The 12,991-nt window shown below is 54.3% G+C and overlaps 1 protein-coding gene across 1 annotated transcript in view; it reads right to left on the bottom strand.

Annotated features, from left to right (window-relative positions):
• The window catches only part of PREX1 (phosphatidylinositol-3,4,5-trisphosphate dependent Rac exchange factor 1), a 186,880-nt gene that overhangs the window by 106,151 nt on the left and 67,738 nt on the right, over positions 1–12,991 (bottom strand). The window contains exon 2 of the mRNA XM_047851928.1: positions 612–683. Within this exon, the coding sequence (XP_047707884.1) occupies positions 612–683 (72 nt within the window). The remainder of the gene's footprint in view (positions 1–611; positions 684–12,991) is intronic.

The following is a 12,991-nucleotide window of genomic DNA, read 5'->3' as shown; positions in this document are numbered from 1 at the left end:
CCCAGCACCATCGGGGACCGGCCATGCAGTGACCCTGAACATCTCTTTGCATCTAAAGCCTCGGCTTTTTACCCGAAACACTGAGCTCAGAATTATCAACTGCAAGGCTGCTGTCCAGACTAGCCGACACATGTGGGGAGAACACCCTGTCTGACCAAGTCCCTCACGTGCTACCCAGGTCGGCCGCCTCTGACACCCACCCCACGCTATCTCCCCTCTTCCCCAGACCAGGACCCTGGAGCCCCAAGAACTAAAGGCAGCCTCCCAGAGGGTGAGGTCACACTGGAAAGCCGGGCCTGGCGAGTGCGGGGGCCTCTGCCATGCACACAGAGGGCCTATTGACGTCCTCCCGAAACTCCCCACAGCCACAGCCAAGACGAAGGCCGGACCCAATTGCTCAACCGCTCTGCCTCGACACTCAATGCCCGGTGCAGGGGCACGGGCCAGGGCCGCCGAGAGGGCAGCTGGAGGGGCCAGCTCCCAGGGGCGCTCGGGAAGGGATTTTCCGCTGGCTCCACGCCAGGAGGCCTGGCACAGAGAAGACTGGAAGACAGGATGGCCGTGGTGAGCAAGGCACACAGCGGCAGAGGGGCTGGCCCAGCGATCCACACCTTGACGTTCTCTTCCGTGAGGCCCTTCTCCACGGAGTCCGCCACGTTCTGCCGGATGCGATGCAGGAATGCCTGGGGGAAGAGAAGCAGGGAGAGGTGAGCACCCAGGCCTCTGATCTCCCCGGGGTGGCCTGAAAGGAGGGTGACACGTTCAAACGCCACCTAGGACACGGGAGGTACCACGGTCCAGGAACTTGGGTGGGGAGTAAGGAAAAACCTCCCCGGCTTCTGCGTTAAAAAACACATGGGAGGGGCGCCTGGGTGGCGCAGTCGGTTAAGCGTCCGACTTCAGCCAGGTCATGATCTCGCGGTCCGTGAGTTCGAGCCCCGCGTCAGGCTCTGGGCTGATGGCTCGGAGCCTGGAGCCTGTTTCCTATTCTGTGTCTCCCTCTCTCTCTGACCCTCCCCCATTCATGCTCTGTCTCTCTCTGTCCCAAAAATAAATAAACGTTGAAAAAAAAAAATTAAAAAAAAAAAACACATGGGAACATCCCTCACCCCCATTCGGTCCACAAACGTTTACTGAGCATCTCGCACACCAGGCCCTGTGCAGACGCACCCGCAAAGCCTGCCCTCAGGGAGACGCGCCCCCATCTGCTTCCTTACCCATCGCTCTCCCTCTAAAACTGTAATTCATTTCCCTTTCTCTTTTTCCCCCTTTCTCAAAAATTTAACTTCCAGGGGCTCCTGGGTGGCTCAGTCAGTTACGCCTCTGACTCTTGATTTCGGCTCAGGTCACGATCTCACAGGTTCATGGATTCGAGCCCCATGTCGGGCTCTGCACTCACAGTGTGGAGCCTGCTTGGGATTCTCTCTCTCCCCCTCTCTCTCTCTCTCTCTGCCCCTCCCACCGTCTCCCTCTCTTTCTCTCTCTCTGTCAAAATAAATAAACTTAAAAAAAATTTAACCTCTAAATCATAACACATTCACGTGGTTCGAGAGTCGAAAATACAAAAAGTCAAAAATACGACAAGTCTCTTCTACACACTGGGCCCTAAGGCATCGAGTTCCTCCCCATCCCCCGCACAGGAACCACAACTACAAGTGTCTTCCATAACCTTCCAGAGAATCTTTATGCAAAAGCAACAAACACAAATACTCACAGATACACACACACGTACATGTATTCTTTTTTTTTTTTAATGTTTATTTATTTCTGAGAGACAGAGAGACAGAACATGAGCAGGGGAGGGGCAGAGAGAGAGGGAGACACAGAATCCGAAGCAGGCTCCAGGCTCTGAGCTGTCAGCACCGAACCCAACACAGGGCTCGAACCCATGAACCGTGAGATCACGACCTGAGCCGAAGTCAGACGCTTAACCGACTGAGCCGCCCAGGCGCCCCACACATACACGTATTGACTTTTCTCCTTTTTTCACACCAAAACACAGCAGCATCCCTAGGACGTGCTGCACCTGCTTTTCCACTTAGTAGTGTCCAGAGATCCTTCATATCCCTACACGGACAGCATCCTCGTTCTCTTCTACAGCTGCCCGGAACCCTGATGTTTGGACGGAGCACAGCCATTCTGCCACTTTTCTCAGGGGCTCGGAATAGAGAAATCACTTCTCTCCCCTGTGATGTGACAGACGACGAAGGCAGGGGGGCGTCGGGGACTGTGCGGAGCCGGCAAGCACGTCCCATCAGAGGGGACGGCTGTGTCTCCCTTCCAAGCGTGGTCAGGTGGGAAGGCGGCGGGCCCAGCACCGCCAGGTGTTCTGGGATCTGTTTTCAACAGAAGCCAGAAAGTGAGATTTTTAAGGCAAAGTCTCTCCGTTTTTAAATCTTGGCAAAATATCGGTGGCTTTCGTGGGGAACCGGGTTTTAGGAGTCAAACGTGAAAGTGGGGGCACCAGAACGGAGGGGCGCGGCCATGCCGATGAGAAATGACAGCAGCCTGGCCCCGGTGTGGGTGGGGTGGCGGGGGACGGACCTGAAGGAGGGGCGGGGGGTGGCCGACACACCCGGGGATACCGAGGCCAGCCCCCTCACGGCAAACTCTGCCTGGTCGGCCCCACTCTGGGACTTGGACCCAGGCTGACCCGGCAACAGCCATGTGACATCCCCTGAGGAAATGACTTCACGGTGCTGTCACGGCCACAGGGCCACGATGAGCTGGGGTGGCCTGCCAGCTGCCCTTCCTGCCACAGCTGATTACAGAGTGGCGACTCTGCGAGTGAGGCCTGGGTGACGACACCGTGTCCCCACCGCAGAAGCCGGCTGCGGGTTAATCAAGAGTGCGTGTCGCGTGACCATGCTTGCCCGGGGAGGGCTCCGAGCGGCGGGAGATGGAAGGGACACCCAGGATAGAGGACAGCAGGGGCAGGCAGGCACAGGGGAGGCTGGCCTTCCACAGACGGCTGTGAGACCCGTTTCCATCACCCGAGGGACATCAGTGGCTGTCGCAGGGCCCTGGCCACCGGCAGGCTCGGGTCTCCCGGGAGGTGGTGCACTGGTGGCTCACACAGCCGGTCACGGAGAGGAAAGTCGGGGACACACAGCAAGGCAGCCTCACCCAGTCCTCCCAGCACGTTCACATCTCCAGCCTGGACTCCCCTGAAGACTGGACAGCTCGGCCTGGGTGCCTGGGGGCGTCCGGAACCTAATTCCCGAGCCCCCCTCCAAACCCACACCACCCAAGCTCTCCTCCCAGCCTGATCAACAGCACCTGTGCCTGCCAAGGGCTCCAGTGAAAACCCCCCAATTGTCCCAGTCACCCTCGACCCCTCTCTTTCCCTGGGACCCCCCCCCCCACCTTCTGTCCATCGGCAAATGCCTTCAGCTTCACCTTCAACAGGCACTAAAAAATCCAACGTCTTCTCCCCACATCCATCACCTCCTCCCTGTTCCCCCTCACTGTCCCCAAAGTCCTTTCTCCACACACAGCCGGAGGGATCCTATTAAATAGGTAAATCAGATGTCAATCCGCAGCTTAAAATTCTCCCTGGATTCCCGCTACACTTTAAAACAAATGTCCTGGGGCGCCTGGGTGGCGCAGTCGGTTAAGCGTCCGACTTCAGCCAGGTCACGATCTTGCGGTCCGTGAGTTCGAGCCCCGCGTCAGGCTCTGGGCTGATGGCTCAGAGCCTGGAGCCTGTTTCCGATTCTGTGTCTCCCTCTCTCTCTGCCCCTCCCCTGTTCATGCTCTGTCTCTCTCTGTCCCAAAAATAAATAAACGTTAAAAAAAAAATTTTAAAACAAAGGTCCTTCCGCAGCCCATAAAGCCCCCATGATCTCGTCCTAGTTAATCTCTCTGACCACACCTTCCAGCACTCCATCACCCCACACCTAGATAATCTTCAGCCCCACTACCATTCTGTTTGTTCCCCCCGCCAGGAGACATTCCTGCCTCAGGACCTTTGCACATACAGTTCCTGCTACCAGGATCTTCTCTCCAGCTCTGCCATGGGCCAGCTCCTTCTCATCCATCAGGCCTTAGGCCAAATGTCACCTCCTCTAAGAAGCCCTCCTGTCTTCATACACTTCCCACCTTTCCATCTTACATTAAAAGCCCATATGACAGATGAAAAGAGTGAGGTCATCTACACCAGCTCCTAAGGCAAGGGCCAAGATCAGAAAGGACTATGGCTGGGATGAAACCTTTACCGCAATCCAACAATGGAGGTCAGGCTTGGAAACTGACAGTTTGGGTTTAAACCTTCCTGCCGGGAGTACTGATGCATAGGGGCACTTGTACCCCAATGTTTATAGCAGCACTCTCAACAATAGCCAAATTATGGAAAGAGCCTAAATGTCCATCAACCGATGAATGGATAAAGAAATTGTGGTTTCTATACACAATAGAGTACTACATGGCAATGAGAAAGAACGAAATATGGCCCTTTGTAGCAACGTGGATGGAACTGGAGACTGTGATGCTAAGTGAAATAAGCCATACAGAGAAAGACAGATACCATATGGTTTCACTCTTAGGTGGATCCTGAGAAACTTAACAGAAACCCATGGGGGAGGGGAAGGAAAAAAAAAAAAAAGAGGTTAGAGAGGGAGAGAGCCAAAGCATAAGAGACTCTTAAAAAGTGAGAACAAACTGAGGGTTGATGGGGGGTGGGAGGGAGGGGAGGGTGGGCGATGGGTATTGAGGAGGGCACCTTTTGGGATGAGCACTGGGTGTTGTATGGAAACCAATTTGACAATAAATTTCATATATTGAAAAAAAAAAAAAACCTTCCAGCCGTGTAACCTCAGGAAAATGCATTACCCTCTCTGAGTCTCAGTTTGCTACTGGGGATCATAGCAATACTGTCCTACCTTTTAGAATATAATAGGATTAAGTGAGCTGCCCTCAGGGAGCTTGCCTCTCTCTCTCTCTCTCTCTCTCTCTCTTTTAATTTAATGTTTACTTATTTTGAGAGAGAGGGAGACACAGAGCATGAGCAGGGGAGGGGCGGAGAAAGAGGGAGACACAGAATCCCAAGCAGGCTCCAGGCTCTGAGCTGTCAGCACAGAGCCCGACACGGGGCTCAGACTCTTGAGCGGTGAGATCACGATCTGAGCCGAAGTCGGACGCTCAACCCACTGAGCCACCCAGGTGCCCCGGGAGCTTGCCTCTCTTGACCCAGCTGTATCTCAGGGGCTGAGGGGAGTGCCTGGCACACAGCAAACACTCAAAAACCAAAGGAAGGGATGGAGTGTGTCTGACACACAGCAGGAGCCTCAACTCGAGCCACTTGATAGCCTGCTAGAAGCCTGCTGGCCTTCCCTTTTAAAGGACAACAGGGACAGGGGACAGGAGCTCCTAGGGGATATTTCAGCAGGGCAACGCCGCTGCTGGGAAGGCCAGCCTCCAGCCTCCTGAGACTGGAGGGAGACAAAGGCATGCTGGCCCAGCACAGCCGGGGGACAGCAGGAAGCTGGGAGCGCTGGCCTAGATCGGGCTTCCTGTCCTGGTTTCTTCGCACAAGCAAAGCCACCACCATTGTGCTGGGACAATGAGAGGCTTGGGCCACCCACAGAGTTGCCGCAAACAGGCCCGTGTGAGGGGCACAATGGGCAGCTGGTGACCCGGAAAGAATGGGTGGGCAGGGGCTCCGGGCCCAGCCCTTGCTGCCCAAGGCACGATCGGCTTTTCCAGGCCGTGCCAATGCCCTCTGTGGCAGGCTGGGTGGTTGCAGGGGACCCTTGGGGGCGACTCCTTGTCCAAGCCTCGACAGTTCTGGAAATGCAGCCAAAAGCAGCCATGTCTTGGGAACCTCCCTTAGGGACAAGGCCATTCTCAGGATTCCCAGGGCGGCCTGAGCCTCTGTCTGACCCCACGACCTTTGTCCATGCTACACCCATGCCACACTGCTGCCCGGCCCCTGCCCCCACGTCTAACCAAACACCCCTCTGCTTTTTTGATGACGATGACGATGGTGGTATCTAGAGGATGTAGAAAAAGACCGGAGAAAAATACTAACCAACAGCCACAAACCCAGATTTGGCACATCTTAGCATTATCCCAAACTTCCTTTAGGCCTATTTTTTTTTAATTTTTTTTTTAACGTTTATTTATTTTTGAGACAGAGAGAGACAGAGCATGAGCGGGGAAGGAGCAGAGAGAGAGGGAGACGCAGAATCCGCAGCAGGCTCCAGGCTCTGAGCCATCAGCCCAGAGCCTGACGTGGGGCTCGAACCCACAGACCGCGAGATCATGACCTGAGCCAAAGTCAGACGCTTAACCGGCTGAGCCACCCAGGCGCCCCAGTGCAGTCTTTAAAGTAATAACACATCTCCACATGAAAATGGAAAGAATTTATTAAATGAGTTAATATTATGAACAGTATTTGTTGCATGGCAAATAGTATTATCTGTTATTATCAATAACAGTTTTAGAAGGTGTAGGTATAACTATCAGATCTCGAGTGAAGTTGAGCTACCTATGATAAAATCCATTGATGCTGAAAAATCCCATTGGTGCTGTATATGTTTCATCACTGACTTTTCAAGTTACATTGTCAGGGTGCCAGGATGGCTAAGTCAATTACGTATCTGACTCTTTTTTTTTTAATTTTTTTTTTTATAATTTTTTGTTAGTGTTTATTTATTTTTGAGACAGAGAGAGACAGAGCATGAACGGGGGAAGGGCAGAGAGAGAGAGAGACACAGAATCCGAACCAGGCTCCAGGCTCTGAGCTGTCAGCACAGAGCCCGACGCGGGGCTCAAACTTATGGACCGTGAGATCATGACCTGGCTGAAGTCGGACGCTCAATCGACCGAGCCGCCCAGGCACCCCTCTTTAAGCCATTTCCTAAAAGAACTGCATCAAGTCTGGGAAAGGGGCAGACTGGCAAGGGGCACGAGGGAGCCCTGGGAGGTGCTGGAAAGCTTCTACTTCTTGATCTGAAAGGTGGCTTCACAGGCCGACGCATGTACACGAAGCCGCATCGGCGTGTCCTCAACATTCGTGCACCGTATCCGTGTGCCGTGTGAGTATCACACACAAAGCGGGAAGAGATGAAGCATCACGGAGAGAGGTGAGCCACTGTGCACCTGCCCTCGCTGCCAGGCACCACCCCGCCCCCGTCCTGGATCCGGACTCCTCATTCCCTTGCGTGCCCCCTGCCCACCGACCACGCACACATGGACGGACGAGCCATGGAGAACGGGGCTCTGCGTGCGTTTACAACATTTCCATAAAGGACGTGCTTGCAGCAACTTGCTCTCTCCACGTCACATCTTCCGCGCTCATCCACGCGGAGACGGGCGCCTGGCAGCACCTGCCGTCCGGACCCCACCCACATCCCTGGGTCCTCGCCCCCGGGGCGCACGGCGGCACCTCCTCTAGCTGCCAGCACCCGCGTCTCGTAGCCCGAGGGCCCTCTCTCTGGCGCAGGGCAGGCCCGGGCTGTCGTGCAGAGACGGATGAGGAAACCGAGGCACGGGGTCCAGGCCGCCTCCCCGGCGGCCCCCAGGGGCAACCTCCTTGGTGGCACAGCTTTCCTGGCCACCTTCCCTCCCCTCCCGCAATCCCTCACTTGGCTTGTGGTGGCTCCTCAGTGCTTTCTCCAAGTAAACTCTTCGCCCTGGATTCCGCCGCTGGATCTGCTTCTGGAGCCCCCCCCCACCCACGAAGGCCTCACGTTGTGCATTTTGTCGCCGAGCACTTAAAATGATAGGGGCCGCTATGCAGCGCCGGGATGGCTCAGCGGGTTGGGCGTCCGACTTCGGCTCAGGTCGTGATCTCGCGGTCTGTGGGTTCGAGCCCTGCATCAGGCTCTGTGCTGACAGCTCGGAGCCTGGAGCCTGCTTCCGATCCTGTGTCTCCCTCTCTCTCTGCCCCTCCCCCTGCTCGCACTCCATCTCTCTCTCTCTCTCTCTCAAAATAAACAAACTTTAATAGTAAAAGACAAAATGTTTTTAATGACAGGACCTGCTATCATGAGGCAGAAGTCGGAGATGCAGATGTCCTTCCATGTCCTTCCCGTAAACAATGCTCCAATGAACAGATGCACGGGGCCCAGGTGTTCCAGACCCTCCGGGTGTTTACCCAGGTGTGGAAAGGCTGGCCAGAGGTCAGACATGCCCAACGTCTCTCCAACGCAACTGCACCCACATACGTTCCAACCAGCAGATGAGAGTCCCCCCGACTCCACACCCAGAACGAGGTCCACATGCTCTCATTCTTCCGTGCCACAAACGTGCTGAGACCCACACAGTCCCATCATAAGTTCATTTCGGGCCCCACCATCGGCTTTCGAGGCAGGCCTTTTGGTCCCATTCTACAGATGAGAAAAACTAAGGCCCAGAGGATGAGTAAGCTCACAGAGGTCATCTAGCCAGATGTCAACAGGGCCGAACCTGAGCCCAGGACTTGCCGCTCAGAGGGAACCAGAGAGACTGCTCACCAGGCCCAAGTGTCTCCGTGGCCCCCAGCGCTCTCGGGGCTGAGCGGGAAGACACAGCATGATTGACTAGTGACGTCTGCCACAGCTGTGGAAATGGCCAGGGTGGCGGGGCTGTGTGTTTGCCCTCTCCAGCAAGCTCCCGCTGAACCGAGGAAACCGGGCAGCAGGAGAGATGCTGGTCTGAGGTCCAACAAAAAGCTGCTGATAAAACACAGATCAGAACCAGGCGTCCTGATGCCGGGCCGGCCTCGCCCCTGCCCCATCTGGCCTTAGAGCAGCGGCTCCCAACTCAGAAGTGATTCTGCCCTCCAGAAGAGATGACAACGTCTGCAGGTCTCTGGGGTTGTCACAAGTGGGGATGGGAGCGCTCTGGGCACAGATCGATCCTACACCGCCCAGGACGGGCGCCACAGCACAGGCATGGATCTGGCCCCGAACACCGGGAGTGCCGAGGACCACAGACCCGGCCTTAGAAGAGGCTCTCACTAAAACCCAGAAAGGCAAGACGCTGTAGGATGAGGGTTCCTCCCACCCCCTCACTCAGCTGCTGCGAACTGGTCTCCTTTTGTCCTTTGAATGCCTGCCCAGCGCCCGTCTGCGTCCAGGCCTCTGTGGTGGCTGCTCTCTGCCTAGGGAGCTTTCTTCCCAGTCAACTAGCAAGGGAGCCCCACCCCCCTCCGCCGCCCTCAGAGAGGTCTCCTCTTAGACCTGTAGAAAGGAGGGGCTCGCCACACTCCCTGAACCCTGTCACCCTTCCCCGAACCCATCACTGTTGGCTGTGGTCTTGTCGATGGGGTTACGTATGGACCTCACTGTCTGGGTATCATCTTTCGCGCAGAGCGTGAGCGGACTCAGGGCCGGAGGCGGTTTCATTCACCCCCGTCTCCTTAGCACATAGCATGTGCTCAAGAAGGTGTGGAGGAAAGGCGGGAGACAGGGAGAGAAACTGCGGAAGTGGGTCCGGAAGAGGCTCCAGAAGTAACCGGTACAGAATTGGGAGTATTTCAATAAAAACAGCAGTAATAATCATAACAATATATTTGCTATTTTTTATTCTTATCATCCCTTACAACTTTGGGCCCTATTACGTGCCAGGTCCCGCGCTAAGTGTTTGAATCCTCCAGCAATCGTAGGAGGTAAGTGCTATTATTACTGTGCCCATTTTACAGAGGAGGGAAACTGAGGCCCAGGGCAACAAAGAGCTTGTCCAAAGCCACACAGCTGGCAAGTAGCAGAGCCGGGCCTCAAACCCACGCAGTGTGGACTGGCAATGAGTCCCAGCACATATCATCAGGGAGTAACTACAGACAACAAACCACAGAAGCACAAAACAGGTAGCAGCTGCCCCTCGGGTGCCTCTGGGGAGCTGCCGTCTGTCTGCAACCTGCAGCCACAGCCCGGGGAGGATAAATCTCTCCCTGGAGATAAAAAGGACAGAAAGAGGCCTCCAAGTCGCTCTCTGAGACTGATGCCAGCAATCTGATCAGAGAGGGGAGGGGGCCCGGCTGCCCCCAGGGACATCCCTGCCTTGGCCAGGGTGACCTCACCAGACATATGGTGAAACGTGAGAGGGCCAGGGGACCTGCCAGAAGTGCGGACAGGTGGGGGGTGGGGCAGCCCCTGGGCCATAGCAGGGACAGAGGAGAGGGGGACCCACCCCCCCCCCCCACATGATCTGGGTGGCCAGGGTCCAGGGAAGCAGAGTGTCGCAGAAGAGCAGGGCCTTGACCCCAAGCAATGGTAATAAAACAGTAATAACAACGGAGGAGTGGGGGTTGCGTGGCCTGCTCCAAGCAGCCCCACACAGGCCAGAGTCTGGGGACACCCCTCAAATGCCCACCGATTTCTTCCAATGCCCAAATCCTGTGCTCCATCCATTCAAGTTCTGGGCATTTATGAAAAATGGGCATTTATGAAAAATGAATCTCACACGTGACATTGAGATTTAACTTCAGTAGCTGATTTAGAATTCTATCACTTGGGGTTTTAGTTAAATAAATTGTCCATCTCAACAAAGGACGACCATGCTAGAAATGGTTTTCAGAAGTCCGTTTAATGGTAGGGACAAAGGCTATTGATGTAACCCTAACTGTGGGGGAAGAGGGGCCCAAGTTACAGAATACATAAAATACAATCTCATTTTCCGTTACATAAATCATCTCTACATAAGCATAGACAAAAGCAGCGTGGAAGGGAAGGCCCTAAACTGTGTGAGAATATGGCCAAGATTACTAACTGTCCTCTAGTATCTGGTCTCTCCTTTTCCTTTAGAAATACAATTCAAGATTTTAGTTAAATAAAGACTGTATTTCCCAGCTTCCCTTACCACTAGGGACAAAGTTTGGACTAGTGGGCTACAAGTGGGTGTATTATGTACAACATCTTGACGGTATCCTTGGGGATGAGAAGGACAGGCAGGGATTCTTTTCTATTTCTCCTTCCTACTGATCGGATAGCCAATGTGATGCCTGGGGGTCAAGCAGCCACGTTGTACCATGAGGCAAAAACCGTACTAAAGAAAATGGAGTAGCAACAGAGAAGCTCATGTCCCTAATGATAGAGGAGCCAACGTATGTGCCCTGGGCTGCCTATAACTCAGTAAGGAAGAAACTTCCATCTCATCTAAGGCACTCTTACTTGGGTTTTACCGCTGGCCGTGGAACTTAATTCTGAGAGTGGAATTATAAGTGATTTTAATTTTCTTCTTTCTTCATTTCCAAATGAGAATTTGGAATTCCAATTTCCAAAATGAGCATGCTAATTTCAAATCAAGTCATTCTGTAACACAAACGTATGTTTTTTCTTTTCTTTTTTCCTTTATTTGGGGGGGTGGGGGTGGGCAGGAGAGGCTGCTAACAAACCAGGCCCTCTTGCCTACCCAAGTGATCACTTCTTCAACATCGAGGAGGCTAGTCTGCATTCTCCTCTTGGAGGGCATGTGCCTCCACACGGACAGGGCAGTGCCTGCCGGCCGAGAGCAGGAGCCAAGCAAATATGACATGAGAAGGCTTTCCTTCTTCAGTGGGGCCTCTGAGCTGCCCACCGTCCTTCTCTGTGTTGACTCTGGAAACCACAAGGCGCCCCGGGAAGGTGCCCATCTCGGCCGGCCCCCTGTGAGCTGGCCTGGGGAGCCTAGGGTGGAACACGAGACCTTGCCCCACCCTCAGCCCCTGCTGCCACCCAGGCTTCTCAGCAAGCACCCCCTTTCATGGGGCTCATGCCAGAAGCAGAAAGCCACTGGCCAGAACCATTTTCCCAAAACACCCACGTTTCAGGTCTGAGACATTATCTTCAAGGAAGGTTACATATTCAATCACATATCTACCGGACAGAATTGAGAGACAATAACATCCTTTTTATAGCTTTACACTTACCCCTCTGTGTCACATCTCATACAGCACCTTATGAATTACACATATGTATTTAAAATTCACATCACTATATAAAATAGCACGAATAATGTTGCATTGGGTTGTATCTTTAACAGAGAAATACCTTCTTGCAAGCACTAAAAATAAGCCGCATTTGAGGCTCCATACTGTTCCATGAACACACCAAGCACCGTCCCACCTCAGGACCTTTGCACTTGCTGCTTTGTCTAGAAGACACGCTCCAGGTATCCACAGGCCCCTACCTCTCTCATTTCGTTCCCACCTGGAATCAAATGTCCCTTCCTAGAGGCCTTCTCCCATCACCCCACTTAAAGCGGCCCAGACACTTCCAATTCCGTGTTAAACAAGCATAGGCCCTTCCCGCTGGCCTCTTTGGCATATGAGGCACTGATTCTCAGATCGTCAGAAACACTTGGAGACCTTCAAACAATCTGAGTCTTAGCTCCAAATACAAAAAGAAAACCGTGTAGTCAAATGAATAAATCTTGATCCAAAGGTCTACAAAGCATAGCCTACATCACCACATCAGGTACCAACCAGCTGTATGCACGGCTACGTATACAGACAGCACAGCGAGTGTGGACTGTGGGCATATCCCAACAGGCCGGCCGTGACGGGAGTCTGAGTCTGGGCCCTAGAAGACACGGGTTTGAGGGTTTGAGTGCAAGTAGTCAGTCTGGGTGGTGGTCCAGCAAACTCGGGCAGGGGAGGGGAGAGGTGGGCCTGGGAAGAGAGGGCAGCCAGCACAGGGCATGAGACCAAGCAAGCGGCCAGGGTAGGAGACGGGGGCTCGATCCCTCTGAGGCCCCTTGAGAGCCAGGGTAGAACATGTTGTCTCTGAGCGATCCGGGGCAGGGAGGCGGCAAGGGAGCCGGGGCATTCATACACCAATCCTTCCTAGAATGCAGCGGGGACGGGGTGTTAATTCCCTGGCACTTCTGGTCGGCCCTCTAAGGCCAAAGCTGCTCTGGTGGCCAGACAGAGCCACCAGGCACAGAGCTGCAGGGGCTGGCAGCGGGAAGTCTGGCTGGGGTGGCCCGGAGGGGCTGGAGCGACTGCAGCCACACCACAGCCTCCAAAAGAAAGAGGGTCTAGGCCCTTGTGGGTGGGGGGAGAAACACCCGGAACGGCCGTGTCTGTTCC

This window comes from Prionailurus viverrinus, chromosome A3 (assembly GCF_022837055.1).
Source record: "Prionailurus viverrinus isolate Anna chromosome A3, UM_Priviv_1.0, whole genome shotgun sequence".
In the NCBI taxonomy this organism is placed as follows: Eukaryota; Metazoa; Chordata; class Mammalia; order Carnivora; family Felidae; genus Prionailurus; species Prionailurus viverrinus.
The sequence above is the reverse complement of the archived record's forward strand: the minus strand, read 5'-3'. Positions and strand labels throughout refer to the sequence as shown.